This window comes from Rana temporaria, chromosome 4, assembly GCF_905171775.1.
Source record: "Rana temporaria chromosome 4, aRanTem1.1, whole genome shotgun sequence".
NCBI classification, from domain to species: Eukaryota; Metazoa; Chordata; class Amphibia; order Anura; family Ranidae; genus Rana; species Rana temporaria.
In genome coordinates, this window is record NC_053492.1 from 404,168,646 (window position 1) to 404,182,760 (window position 14,115).

Genomic DNA, 14,115 nt, shown 5'->3' on the forward strand with positions numbered 1-14,115 from the left:
CCTATGAGTCATGTTCACATCTGTGCATTTTTCACCAGTGCATTTTTTGGAAAGAGTCCGGCGTTTTTTTCCCTGTGTCGCAGGTTGTGTTTCTGATTCCATAGACTTCAATAGAAAAATCAGAAAAAAATGCAGTGCTTACATTTCTGATGGGTTCTCCTGCAGGCCAGCACACACCTCCCCGAGAAAATAAATAAAATGCACCCGGAAAACTCATCAACTGCAACCTGCATAGGCGTCAACCAGGCCTCAAAACAGGTTTTATATTCCCATACAAGTCTATGGGAATTGAACGCTTACAGAAGCAGGTCAAATGCATCTGACAAATAATTCTCTGGTCTCAGAAACGTTGCAAACTGATACCACTGACACAGGCCTTAAAGAAGAGCCATAAAATACTTGTCCCCGTCTGTATAAGGCTTTATGTACACTACGAATCCTAAACTCGAGTTTAGGCTCTTTTTTGCCAAAGCTTCTAAACGCAACTCCATAAAAGCCTAGGGAAAAGGAAAATAAAAAACAGCATTTTAGCTTGCACATGATTGGATGATAAAATCAGCAGCGCTTTCCACTCATATCAACAGCAACTGCGCTTACACGTTCACTTGTAGTGCAAAGTGGATTTGCCTTTCGTAAAAAAAAAAAAAAAAATTGGCTTTTAGGAGCTCAATCCCCCCCCCCCCCCCCCCCCCAGGATCGTTTTGACCGATGGCCACAGGTAACCGCATAAATCGCACATTTTGCATCATTTTCCCATGACACATCACAGCCAAGCGTACATGAAGCTTAAAGAAAGTTCAGATGAAAGCGGTGGCACATTCATTAATGACAGCCCCTATGATTGAATGAAAGTTAACACCTGAGATGATCAAGTCTAACACTGCTCAATGTTTTGCTACAATCGCCTTATGCCGCGTACACACGATTGGATTTTTCATCGAAAAAACCCTGGGTGTTTTTTCACGACGGAATTCCGCTCAAGCCTGGCTTGCATACACACAGTCACACAAACTCTGAACTGTCGACCGCGGTGACATACAACACCACGACGAGCCGAGAAAACAAAGTTCAATGCTTCCAATGGTTTCCGAGCATGCGTCAGAATTGCTACAGACGATCCGAATTTCCGATTGGAATTTTTTCAGTCGGAAAATTTGAGAACCAGCTCTCAAGTTTTTGAAAAGTCAGATGGAGCCTACACACATGGTCAGAATTTCCGACCAAAAGCTCACATCGGACTTTTCTTGTCGGAAATTCCGACCGTGTGTACGGGGCATTAGCCTGCCATCTTTCAGAGTTTTTGAGCTGTAAATAAAAAGAAAGAAAAAAAAAAAGCTTTACAATATCAAGCTATCTTAGTTTGTACAGTGCCAATCACAGTGTATATCATTTCCTTTGTTTCAAATAACTGAATGTCAATGGTCAGAAAAATTTCTCACAAGGTTTGGGAATTCCGCAATCAGTGAAAATCCTGCATACAATAAACCTGCTCTCCGATCAAACATTCTGCGAACTAAAAATGTGAAAAGAACAACATTTTTAAGTTCTCATATATGGATATTTGCTATAATGAACATTAATTGTCAAAAATGTCCGCTTTCCTAACCCGTGGTATTTTATTTATGAACGCACCAAGGATGAACCCATGATGGCAGTAGCCGAAACAATAAAAAAAAAAAAAAAAAAAAAAAAAAAAAAAGTGTATGTGTGCAAATTTTGAAGATTTAAAATAATAGCATTGTATACTTGCTCAAAGCTTGTATACTTGGTTGTTCTGTACCTTATAGACTGATTTTGAACAGACTCCAGGAACCGTTAGGAAATCTAACAGTGTGGAGAAGGAATACTGAATTGTGTCAACAATAAAGACATATGCAGGATCCAGAAAGTCTACACATTCGATTTAGGAGCCGAGTTTAGAGGAATCTCATTGAGTTCAGTCCGCAGGCAGAGGTACTCCCCGATTACTGCCATTAAGCCAATGCACACAATGTTCAGTAGCCACCACGTGATAGTGCTGGGCAGCTGAGCGTTATAAATCCAACATCCAAAGAAGTGAAAGAGGTGAACAGTCACAGTAAAGTCTAAGCACTGCTTTCCTCTGCGGATAAAGTACAGTAGGCCCAGGGCACATGTTAAGGAGTTCAGAATGAAAGCCATCATAGAGACTCTCCCATGTACTGAAGAAAATCCCAAGCTCTCATAACTAAAGATCTGATCAAGTGACGGACTATAGCGAATCAGCAAGTCCACGGAGGCGATCCAAAGGCCCAGCGAGGTGTAGTAGATGAACTGCATCAGCACTATCTGGGAGGAGATCAAGATGGGATCCCAGACGTAGCTGCGGAACTGTCCAGCCATAATCATGATGACGTTCTTTTAGCGGTCACACACAGACGAGCATCTAGGGACAAGTACTGCTGAGGACGAGAGGAGAAATGGACATAATAAAAGTTTGAAAAAAAAAATCTGAGAATGCATTAAGTAAAATAAATGAAAGCAGAACATTGTTTGTAATCCTAGAATTAGTAGATAGATAGGAAAGTATATATATATATATATATATATATATATATATATATATATATATATATAAATAAATAAATAAATAAAAATACTTGTTTTAAACTTTTTTTTTTCCCTCTACAGTTACTTCCTGGTTTTCATGCCTAGGCAAATTATATCATACATCCCAGAATTCTTCAGGAGGGGTTTGCTGTGCTAAGCACACCCTCCTGTCTGAGCTAAGGGCAGATGATTCCAGGAAGTAAATTTTTTCTCAAGTGATTTCCCAGCAAACTAAAGCATGGATTCAATGAAGGATTAAAATAAATACATACAGCTTTGTATGACCCATTCACACTGTTTGGAGTATGTAATTACAAGGTAAAGCCTAACTTTATTTTAGGGAACTTTTGGAACCAGGCAAGTCCAAACAAATAATTTCCTTTGCCAAAACGTGCAACAGCTGGCAGTGCTGTATGAACTAGCCTCAGCTACATACAGTATACAGCGATGTGTCCCAGCACAAGGGGGGGGGGGGGGGGTTATTTTTCTGCTCCCGAAACAAAAAACAAAGTCAAGCTGAGTGCTGCTCAGCCATTTACAGGAGCCTTTATAATTTCTGGATGAATACAAGCCTTTCTCTGATTGGCTCAGGAAAGGTGGGCAGATGACATAATCATCATCTCCACCTCAGCCAATCACAGAAAGCTTTGAATTCATCCAGAAAATACAAAGCCTCCTGTGAATAGCACTCACCCTGACCAATTTTGTTTCAGGAGCGGGACAGGAATTCCCCATCTCACTGCCACAAATCAGCCCTGTATACGGCATGTAGCTAGAGCTGGGTGATTTTGGCCCCCCCAAAAAATCTGTGATTAAAAAAAAAAAAAAGATTTACGTTTCAATTTTTTTTTCTGATGGACACCGCGCCGGTCCTAAGGAGCTGTGGGCAGGAGTTTTTAGACGAGGCCACGGCTTCGGCCTAGTCCGCAGAGCGCCAGTCCTATGGAAAAAAAAAATAACAAATATATAAAATCGATTTGACCTCCCAACTCGATTCAAATCAATTTTTTCCCCAGCTACACACAGGGAGAGATTTACTAAAACTGGAGTCTAGAGCAGCTGTGCATTGTAACCAATCAGCTTCTAACTTCTGCTTGTTCAATGAAGCTTTGACAATAATGGAAGCCGTTTGGTTACTATGCAGAGCTGCACCAGTTTCAGTAAATCAAACCCACATGCCGATGGCCACTGCACATGTTTGTGAAGGAAATAGGTCATTTGGACCACCTTGGTGCAAACAACCGATTTAACTTTAATGGTTGGAACACAAATGAACGCGGATAACCAGGGATATATGATATTCTGAAAAAATGCAGTAATTTGGAATATTGGGCTTGGGGAAAAAATAAAAATACATACACACACCCCCTTTGGACCAGCCAATGCTCACTAGTAACATAACTGAAGCATTTCATGATAAAACTAGCGACCTAAAAGGAGCAAGGTTAGACAACTAGATACTCAACAACCCAACCCCTTCTTAGCTTAATTTTGGCAGAACACAAGAAATGTCAGCCCTATTAAGTGCCGGAGACCCCCGCAGAGTGCATGAGGGTGCTTGCATTTATGAATTTATTTTTTAAACCCCTCCACCTCCATCATGTCCATCTTTGAAAGGGAAAGCCCGGGCTGCCCCTAACATGCACCTGACAACAAGGAAAATGTAATGGCCTGGATTCAAGAAGCAATTGCGCCTGTGTAACCATAGTTACACAGCGCAATTGCTTACTTGCCCCGGCGTAACGAATGCTCCTGATTCAGGAACCTCGTTACGCCGACTGCAGCCTAAGATATGCGCGGCATAAGGCTCTTATGCCCGCATATCTTAGGCTGCATTCTTGCGATGGCCGCTAGGTGGCGTTCCCGTTGTGCTCAGCATATAGCAGGGATATGCAATTAGCGGATCTCCAGCTGTTGCAAAACTACAAGTCCCATCATGCCTCTGACCCTGGGTGTCATGCTTGTGGCTGGCAGTCTTGCTATGCCTCATGGGAATTGTAGTTCTGCAACAGCTGGAGGTCCGCTAATTGCATATCCCCGGGGTATAGTATGCAAATTGCATACTAACGCCGATTCACAACGTTACGCGAGCCCTGCGTACGCAGTTTACGTCGTTTCCGTACGGCGGTTTTCGCGTAAGGCTGCCCCTGCTATTTGCGCCTACGCAAAAAATGCGCAAGGCTACCTGAATCTACGTATGTATGTATGTATGTATGTATGTATGTATGTATATATACACACACACACACACACACACACACATACATACATATACACACACACACACACACACACACACACACACATACATATATACATACACACACATATATACATACTTTATACAATTGCATTAAAAAAACAATATGCGTATCCATATATAGGAATAAAACAACAGTTACAGCTGTGCATTAGTGCTTGTTAGCTCTTAGTGATAATACCAATTAGGGACAATTTAAGGGCAAAGGATGTCAGAACTTGATTTATGGTCCTCTACATGTTTTGTGGTGAAAAACGCTTCTTCAGGTGGAATTGCCATCGTGCAAGACAACCAGCAACCCTGTCTTTAGTAATCTGTACATTTAAAGCGGAACTAAATCCTCCTCTCTTTTACAGCGATGGAAGCTGCCATCTTAGCCTCGGTTTCATTCAAAGTTGCCATGGTGCTGCACATGTGATCCGTTATGAGATCAACCATTTGAAACTTGAGAGTCTGGTTGAGAGCAACTATGACAATCATCATTCATGGCATGGCACAAATGTTACGATTAAAATTTGATATTTTTGTTATTTTGTCACTCACTGTTACAATAAACCTCCATTAAAATGATAGACTACCGTAATTATCAGTGTATAACACGCACCCCAACTTTAAGAGGGAAGTTTCAAGAAAAAAAGAAAACTTTCCATCGCCCCCTACGTATAACAAGCAGGCACAGTTTACCCTCTATTTCAGGGTAAAACAGTGAGTGTTATACGCCAATAATTACAGTAATCACTTTTTTTGTCCGTGGACAAACTTACAAAATAAGCAGGGGAGCAAATACTTTTTCCCCCCTCACTGTATTAATTGTATAAAATGTTACTTCATCTGTTACAACTGTCACTGCCTGAAGTGGAAATAGAAACATTTGCGGTTTTAAACAGCAACTCACCAGCCTTGAATCTTATCTTCCCAACATATCTGGAACACATGTAACAGACCTATAAATAAAAAAGACAAAAAAAACATAAATGTGCCAAGTAATCTAAACTATGAAAACAGATAGTCATTGTGTATAAAGCATACAAATACACACCAAAAAAGCTACACACATAAGAAACACAAACAAACACAAAATAAAAAAAAATAAAAAACTCAAAGCCTAAATTATAAACAAGCACAGGGGGAGAGAGAGGAGAGACAGACACTTTGTATGAACACACAATAAGAGCCGGTTCACACAGGGGCGACCTGTCAGGCGACTCAGCCACCTGACAAGTCGCGATCCACAGTAGTCAATGGAACCGTTCTAATAGGAGCGACGCAAGTCGCTCCGACTTCGAAAAAGGTTCCTGTACAACTTTGGGGGCGACTTGCATTGACTTCAATACTGAAGTCATTTTGCAAGTTGCCTCTCAAGTCGCCTTGAGATCGCCTTGCCGAGTCGCCCCTAAAGTCGTGCCGCCTGTGTGTGAACCGGCTCTCAGTCTCCTCACCCATGAGAGGGCCGGGATCTGTGTTTATATACACACACATACACACACACACACACACACACACACACACACACAGATTCTGGTTCTCGCTCTGATGAGCAATCGCGGGTGCCCGACGGGCACTCGCATCGCCTCCGGCGGCGCGCGCCCCCTAGTGGCCAAAAGGCGAAGCAACGCAAGATAACGTTGTTTTGCTCAAGGGAGACAACCTGTCGCAGTAAAACTGTGGCGGCTGGTCGGGAAGGGGTTAAATACCACCAAAAGAAAGCTCTGCCTCCAAAAAATTATAATTTCATATAGGTGAAAGTGACAGCGCTGAAAGCTATAAATTGGCCTGGGCAGGAAGGGGATGAATCAAATTCCAAGCATAAAAAAAAAAAAAAAAAAAAAAAAAAGAGAGAGAGAGAACACCACAATTGCACAGTAGAGGATTAGGGAGATCCAATGTTCAGGGTAGGAGAGGGGGCATCTGCATTGGGTCATTACCACAAAAGCAGTTCATCGTGTTCTATGCCACTACACATAGGTACAGTAGATGGCTATACATGAGCGCCAACTTGATAAGACTAAAAGGAAGGTATATGGTTATAGAATCCAGGGGGAAGGCAGGGAACATTTATGGCCCTTTCACATGGGCGTCCATTTTTTATTTGTTATGCCTTTGGTTGAAAAGGTTAAAGTAATTTATTCTTACGGGCGTGTGGATGTAAAGGGATGATCATCATCTGCCCACATCCACGTTTGTTCAGGTCCATTTTATAAATGAAAGCTGTGCCCTTCTACATGCATTCAGATCTGAGCCGGTGCCATCCATTTACATCGGTTTTTAGGCAAGAAATTTTTTTTTTCTTTTAAATTGTTGCATACGGAAAGTATTCACATCGCTTCACTTTTCCCAAATTCATAATTTTCCCTCAAAAATTCTACAAACAATACCCCATAATGACAATGTAAAAAGTTTGTTTGAAATCTTTGCAAATGTATAAAAAAAATAAAAAATAAATAAAAGAAATCCCATATACATAAGTATTCACAGCCTTTGCTCAATACTTTGTTGAAGCTCCTTTGGCACCAATTACAGCCTCAAGTATTTTGAGTATGATGCTACCAGCTCGGCACACCTATTTTTGGGCAGTTTCTCCCATTTTTCTTTGCAGGACCTCTCAAGCTCCATCAGGCTGGATGGGGAGCGTCAGCGCACAGCCATTTCAGATCTCCCCAGATATGTTCAAGTCTGGGCCACTCAAGGACATTCACAGATATGTCCCGTAACCACTCATTCGTTATCTTGACTGTGTGCTTAGGGTCGTTGTCCTGTTGGTAGATGAACCTTCACCCCAGTCTGAGGTCCAGAGCTCTCTGGAGCAGATTAGGTCTCTGTACATTGCTGCATTCATCTTTCCCTCTATCCTGACTAGCTTCCCAGGTTCTGACACTGAAAAACATCCCCACAGCATGATGCTGCCACCACCACCATGCTTCACTGTAGGGATGGTATTGAGGTGATAAGTGGTGCCTGGTTTCCTCCAGCCATGACACTTGCCATTCAGGCCAAAGAGTTCAATCTGTTTCATTAGACCAGAAAATTTTGTTTCTCATGGTCAGAGCCCTTCAGGTGCTTTTTGGCAAACTCCAGGTGGGCTGTCATGTGCCTTTTACTGGAGGAGTGGCTTTCACCTGGTCACTCTACAATACAAGTCTGATTGGTCGAGCGCTACAGAGATGGTTGTTCTAGAAGGTTCTCCCCTCTCCACAGATAAACACAGAAGCTCTGTTAAAGTGACCATCGGGTTCTTGGTCAAGCCCCTCCTCCCCCGATCACTCAGTTTGGCTGGGTGGCCCACTCTAGGAAGAGTCCTGGTGGTTCCAAACTTCTTCCATTGACAGATGATGGAGGCCACTGTGCTCATTGGGACCTTCAATGCTGCAGAAATGTTTCTGTACACTTCCCCGATGTGTGCCTCAATACAATCCTGTCTCAGAGGTCTACAGACAAATCCTTGGACTTCAAGACTTGGTTTGCGCATTGACATGCACATGTCAACTGTGGGACCTTATATACCGTATTTATCGCGGTATAACGCGCTCCTGCGTATACCGCGCACCCCTAAAGTGACCCCCAATCCTGTGGAAAAAAGTTATTTTTGTACTTACAGTTTTGGTGTCTTGTGCGTCGGGTCCGGCGTCCTTCTGCGGCTTCGGGTGTCCTCTTTGGCGGGTCCGGCGTCCTTCTGCGGCGGGTCCGGAGTCCTCTTCGGCGGGTCCGGTGTCCTTCCCGCGCCGAGTTTTGAATACTGCGCCAGCATATACCGAGCGCAGTACACTCGGGCAGGCTCGGCAACTGTCGCGCTCACGTCCTGTACGTCCAGGACGTGACCGCGGAAGAAGCCGAGACTGGCCGACTATACCCGAGTGTACTGCGCTCGGTATATGTCGGCGCAGGAAAGCGGGTATCGGTGTATATCGCGCACCCATACATACACGGTACATACACACACACACACACACACACACACACACGTGTGCCTTTCCAAATCAAGTCCAATCAACTGAATTTACCACAGGTGGACTCCAATCAAGTTGTAGAAACAGCTCAAGGATGATCAGTGGAAACAGGATGCACCTGAGCTCAATTGTGAGTGTCATGACAAAGGCTGTGAATTCTTATGTACATGGGATATTTTCAATTGTAATAAACTTGAAAAAAATTCAAACAAACTTCTTCACACAGTCATTATGAAGGATCGTTTATAAAATGGAGGAAAATAATAAATTTAATCCCTTTTGGAAAAAGGCAGTAACATAACAAAATGAGGAAAAGTGAAGAGCTGTGAATACTTTCCGGGTGAATTGTATACCTTGGTCACCTAGGATTGGTTTCTTCAACAAAAAGAAAAGAACACGGATGTAAACAACTGAACTGAAAACCTTTGTAAACTAAACTGAAGGCAGATGTGTGAACCAATGTACCCTGAATTGGGGCACCCCTCCTCTGATCAGGCAGCACTGGGCAGGGGGGCACCCCTCCTCTGATCAGGCAGCACTGGGCAGGGGGGGGCACCCCTCATCTAATCAGGCAGCACTAGGCAGGGGGGCACCCCTCATCTAATCAGGCAGCACTAGGCAGGGGGGCACCCCTCATCTAATCAGGCAGCACTAGGCAGGGGGGCACCCCTCATCTAATCAGGCAGCACTGGGCAGGGAGGCACCCCTCATCTAATCAGGCAGCACTAGGCAGGGGGGCACCCCTCATCTAATCAGGCAGCACTAGGCAGGGGACACCCCTCATCTAATCAGGCAGCACTGGGCAGGGAGGCACCCCTCATCTAATCAGGCAGCACTAGGCAGGGGGGGCACCCCTCATCTAATCAGGCAGAACTAGGCAGGGGGGCACCCCTCCTCTAATCAGGCAGCACTAGGCAGGGGGGGCACCCCTCATCTAATCAGGCAGCACTAGGCAGGGGGGGCACCCCTCATCTAATCAGGCAGCACTAGGCAGGGGGGGCACCCCTCATCTAATCAGGCAGAACTAGGCAGGGGGGCACCCCTCATCTAATCAGGCAGAACTAGGCAGGGGGGCACCCCTCATCTAATCAGGCAGCACTGGCGGGGGGGGGGGGGCACCCCTCTGATCAGGCAGCACCAGGCGGGGGGCACCCCTCCTCTGATCAGGCAGCACTAGGTAGGGGGGGAATCCCTCCTCTGATCAGGCAGCACTAGGCAGGGGGGGGGGGCACCCCTCCTCTGATCAGGGTTGTCATGTCTCATATTCCTCCATCTCCCCCCTGTGACAGTCATGACCCGCACATCACTACACCGGCCTGATAACAGGCAGACGACCCCACTCACGGCTCTGGTAGAGGAGAAGAGAACTGCCTGTGTTGGGACTTGTGATGCTCAACAGGTGGTCAGGCCCGGCCAGCAGTCGGCACAGGAGTCGGAGAAAGCCCCGCCCCTTACCATGCCGCCTGCGCCCTCTCTGGAGCTTACCGCATTGTCACTACGTCCGCCCGGATCTCCCCTGTCACCAACAGCAGCCCTCAGCTAACCCAGGCATCATACCGTCCCGGCTATGCGTCACTTCCGGCCTGCTGATCTGCCACGGGGAAGATGTCCCGGATATGACGCCACCTTCACCCGTTAGTCTCTGTCACTTCAGTGAATGTATTATATTACAACCCATTTTTATAACGTGACAGGAAGCACGAGTCATAGGACTACAATTCCCCCCATTTGATACACTCTGTGTAAACCCTGAGCGGAGTCCGCATACGCGGAAGTGACGCCAGCCGCTAACGTCAGGTGTCCTGGAGACTGGCAAGCGCTCCTGACAGCTGCTCTTCTTCCGCCCTTCTTTGCCTCCACTTCCGCCTTCGCCTGCGCAGCGATTTCTCCTTCCAGCTCGCACGGCCGGCCGCGGTGGATGCCGGGAAGGCGGATCCGGGAGGAGGAGGGGGAGGAGGTTGTGTGTTGTGGACTCTTCCGTCAGCCCGGGGTTACCTGGAAGATTAGGAAGTGGAAATCCCCGCACTGACCGGCAGTTCGGAGACACCCGAGGGAGCGACATGAGCGGTACCCCCGAGCTGTGCGGCCCGGGAGAAGGGGACAAGGTGAGGAGCACAGGCCGGCCTCTGTGTGTGTGTGTGTCTTCCCCAGAAGGGGAAAGCTAAGAAACTACAAGTCCCAGCAGTGAGACTGCAAAGCAGGACAGATCACCGAGCAGCTGGATGAGGAAGGGGTTACATGCGATCAGATCGGTGCAGAGTATCCCATACACCATCAGACATCGGGGGAGGGGCTGTACATCATACACAGGGGGAGGAATAGATCCCACACTAAACTTGTGTCTGTCAGAGCCAGGGCACAGCCATCTCTGATTGTCATTTAAAGGGATCGGCAGGAGAGGAATACGGGAGTCACCGACTTGTCATTATCCTTCCTTCCTGATTGGCCGAGTCTGTGACCGGGAACAGGCCATGGCCACTTCCTGGAGCCGGTCACACCTCCTCCATGCCGCCTGTTTACAGGTGTGGAGGGCGACAGGTGTGGAGATCGCTCTGTCAGAAGTCACTAGATGAGATCAGCCGTCTGCCGGACTCTCAATTCACGTTTTATTTTTCCTATTGAGCTGCAGGTCAGGTCACTCCTCACGCCTTTGTTTACATGAGCTGCAGGTCAGGTCACTCCTCACGCCTTTGTTTACATGAGCTGCAGGTCAGGTCACTTGTTTATATGAGCTGCAGGTCAGGAGTAGCCCATCCCACAACTCATTGGAGTTAAAAACTAAACAAAAGCACCAGTTCGGAGTTGGATAAGGAAAAAGTTTCTAGTTGGCTAGGGAAGGAGTTGGTAGTTGGCGAGGGAAGAAGGATTTCGTAGTTGGCGAGGGAAGGAGGAGTTTGTAGTTGGGCGAGGGAAGGAGGAGTTTGTAGTTGGGCGAGGGAAGGAGGAGTTTGTAGTTGGCGTGGAAAGGAGGAGTTGGTAGTTGGCGAGGGAAGGAGCAGTTTGTAGTTGGCGTGGAAAGGAGGAGTTGGTAGTTGGCGAGGGAAGGAGCAGTTTGTAGTTGGCGAGGGAAGGAGGAGTTTGTAGTTGGCGAGGGAAGGAGGAGTTTGTAGTTGGCAAAGGAAGGAGGAGTTTGTAGTTGGCAAAGGAAGGAGGAGTTTGTAGTTGGCGAGGGAAGGAGGAGTTTGTAGTTGGCGAGGGAAGGAGGAGTTTGTAGTTGGCGAGGGAAGGAGGAGTTTGTAGTTGGCAAAGGAAGGAGGAGTTTGTAGTTGGCAAAGGAAGGAGGAGTTTGTAGTTGGCGAGGGAAGGATGAGTTGGTAGTTGGCGTGGAAAGGAGGAGTTGGTAGTTGGCGAGGGAAAGGGGAGTTTGTAGTTGGCGTGGAAAGGAGGAGTTGGTAGTTGGCGAGGGAAGGGGGAGTTTGTAGTTGGCGAGGGAAGGAGGAGTTTGTAGTTGGCAAAGGAAGGAGGAGTTTGTAGTTGGCGAGGGAAGGAGGAGTTTGTAGTTGGCGAGGGAAGGAGGAGTTTGTAGTTGGCGAGGGAAGGAGGAGTTTGTAGTTGGCGAGGGAAGGAGGAGTTTGTAGTTGGCGAGGGAAGGAGGAGTTTGTAGTTGGCGAGGGAAGGATGAGTTGGTAGTTGGCGTGGAAAGGGGGAGTTGGTAGTTGGCGAGGGAAGGGGGAGTTTGTAGTTGGCGAGGGAAGGGGGAGTTTGTAGTTGGCGAGGGAAGGGGGAGTTTGTAGTTGGCGAGGGAAGGGGGAGTTTGTAGTTGGCGAGGGAAGGGGGAGTTTGTAGTTGGCGAGGGAAGGGGGAGTTTGTAGTTGGCGAGGGAAGGGGGAGTTGGTAGTTGGCGAGGGAAGGGGGAGTTGGTAGTTGGCGAGGGAAGGGGGAGTTGGTAGTTGGCGAGGGAAGGGGGAGTTGGTAGTTGGCGAGGGAAGGGGGAGTTGGTAGTTGGCGAGGGAAGGGGGAGTTGGTAGTTGGCGAGGGAAGGAGGAGTTGGTAGTTGGCGAGGGAAGGAGGAGTTGGTAGTTGGCGAGGGAAGGAGGAGTTGGTAGTTGGCGAGGGAAGGAGGAGTTGGTAGTTGGCGAGGGAAGGGGAAGTTTGTAGTTGGGCGAGGGAAGGAGGAGTTTGTAGTTGGCGAGGGAAGAGTTTGTAGTTGGCGAGGGAAGGAGGAGTTTGTAGTTGGCGAGGGAAGAGTTTGTAGTTGGCGAGGGAAGGAGGAGTTTGTAGTTGGCGAGGGAAGGAGGTCCGAGTCATTCAGAGGTGAATTGGAAGTTTGTTAGAGACAAGCTAAGAGTTGGGTCTTGTTCACATTTGCTTATAGTACTGAGCCTGGACAAGTTTACCTTCAGCATCAATGCCTGTTTGACGCGTTTCACGAGTGTTAACGGCACTTTAATAACTTTAAAAACTCTTCCCAAACGCCCTAAGCACATTTAGACAGGAGCCCTTTAACTTCCCAGCATATCTTTGGAGTGTGGGAGGAAACCGGAGTACCCAGACAACACTCAGATTCCATGTAGATGGCGTCCTGGTTGGAATTCTAACTGGAGATCCTAGTTCTGTTAGGACCTTTTCAAGTTGGAGATCCAATCGGGTCTGGCCATCCTTTTTCAGGCGAATCCTCCATTATCCTCTATGGGCAGTCGTATGTAAATAGACTTGTGTCCATCCGCACCTGGTTACCTCCGATCCGTTCCCCTCCGTCTGGCTGAATCAGATTGGAGGGCAGTCGTAGACATGTGTCCATTTACACTTGGTTACCTCCGATCCGGCAAAAAAAAAAAAAAATGGAGGGGGATCTGTTCCCCCTCCGTCTGGCTGAACCAGATTGGAGGGCAGTTGGATGTAAGCAGACAGCGGGTTTGTTTACATCCAGCTGCCCATAGTGCCGAGCAGGCTGTGTATACGTTCGCTCCGCTTTTATAGATCTGTCACCCGGCCTCTTCTCTCAGCAGACATATCCCCTGATAATTAAAACCGCAATCGGCCCATGTGGAAGGGACCCAATGCCTCGTACACACAATCAAATTATCGGATGATAAAAATCGCTTTCGGATTGATCGTTCGATAATCTGATCGTTAGTGCACAGCTTTCGACAGCTGATCACGACAGTCCGCCCAACAAAATCCGAAAGGGCCAAACACAAAAACTTTGCTCGGACAATAGCCCATCATAAGACAATCGTTTAATCAGTACAGTGTGCATCCGCTAAAAATCGATAGACAAACACCACGCATGATCGGAAAATGAACCAGAAGGGGTCACATGTATTTGACATAATTTCAGATGCGTAGCTACGCACGCCGGAAGGTTTTCCCAGAATCGTACGACAAAAATCGTACATTTCA

At 46.9% G+C, this 14,115-nt stretch overlaps 2 protein-coding genes across 9 annotated transcripts in view; one reads left to right on the plus strand and one right to left on the minus strand.

The window, feature by feature from the left end:
- Positions 1–1,323: 1,323 nt before the first annotated feature.
- SYS1 (SYS1 golgi trafficking protein) lies at positions 1,324–10,589 on the minus strand. Of its 6 annotated transcripts, none has more exons than XM_040351237.1 (3): positions 10,258–10,551; positions 5,724–5,772; positions 1,324–2,417 (listed from the first exon to the last, which is right to left on the minus strand). In XM_040351237.1, exon 3 carries the CDS (start codon positions 2,365–2,367, stop codon positions 1,891–1,893), a length of 477 nt encoding a protein of 158 aa, XP_040207171.1. In that variant the 5' UTR covers positions 2,368–2,417; positions 5,724–5,772; positions 10,258–10,551; the 3' UTR covers positions 1,324–1,890. The 6 variants fall into 6 exon arrangements, 5 of the variants coding, with proteins under 5 accessions (XP_040207171.1, XP_040207170.1, XP_040207172.1 ...); XM_040351236.1 differs by having other exon boundaries at positions 1,324–2,420; XM_040351238.1 differs by lacking the exon at positions 10,258–10,551 and adding an exon at positions 10,117–10,228 and having other exon boundaries at positions 1,324–2,420.
- Positions 10,590–10,631: 42 nt separating this feature from the next.
- AFTPH (aftiphilin) overlaps positions 10,632–14,115 on the plus strand; it is a 94,035-nt gene continuing 90,551 nt past the window's right edge. The window contains exon 1 of one of the 3 annotated variants that reach the window (XM_040351232.1): positions 10,632–10,877. The gene's annotated coding sequence lies outside the window, so the exon portion shown is untranslated. The remainder of the gene's footprint in view (positions 10,878–14,115) is intronic. The other 2 variants (XM_040351233.1, XM_040351235.1) reach the window with 2 other exon arrangements.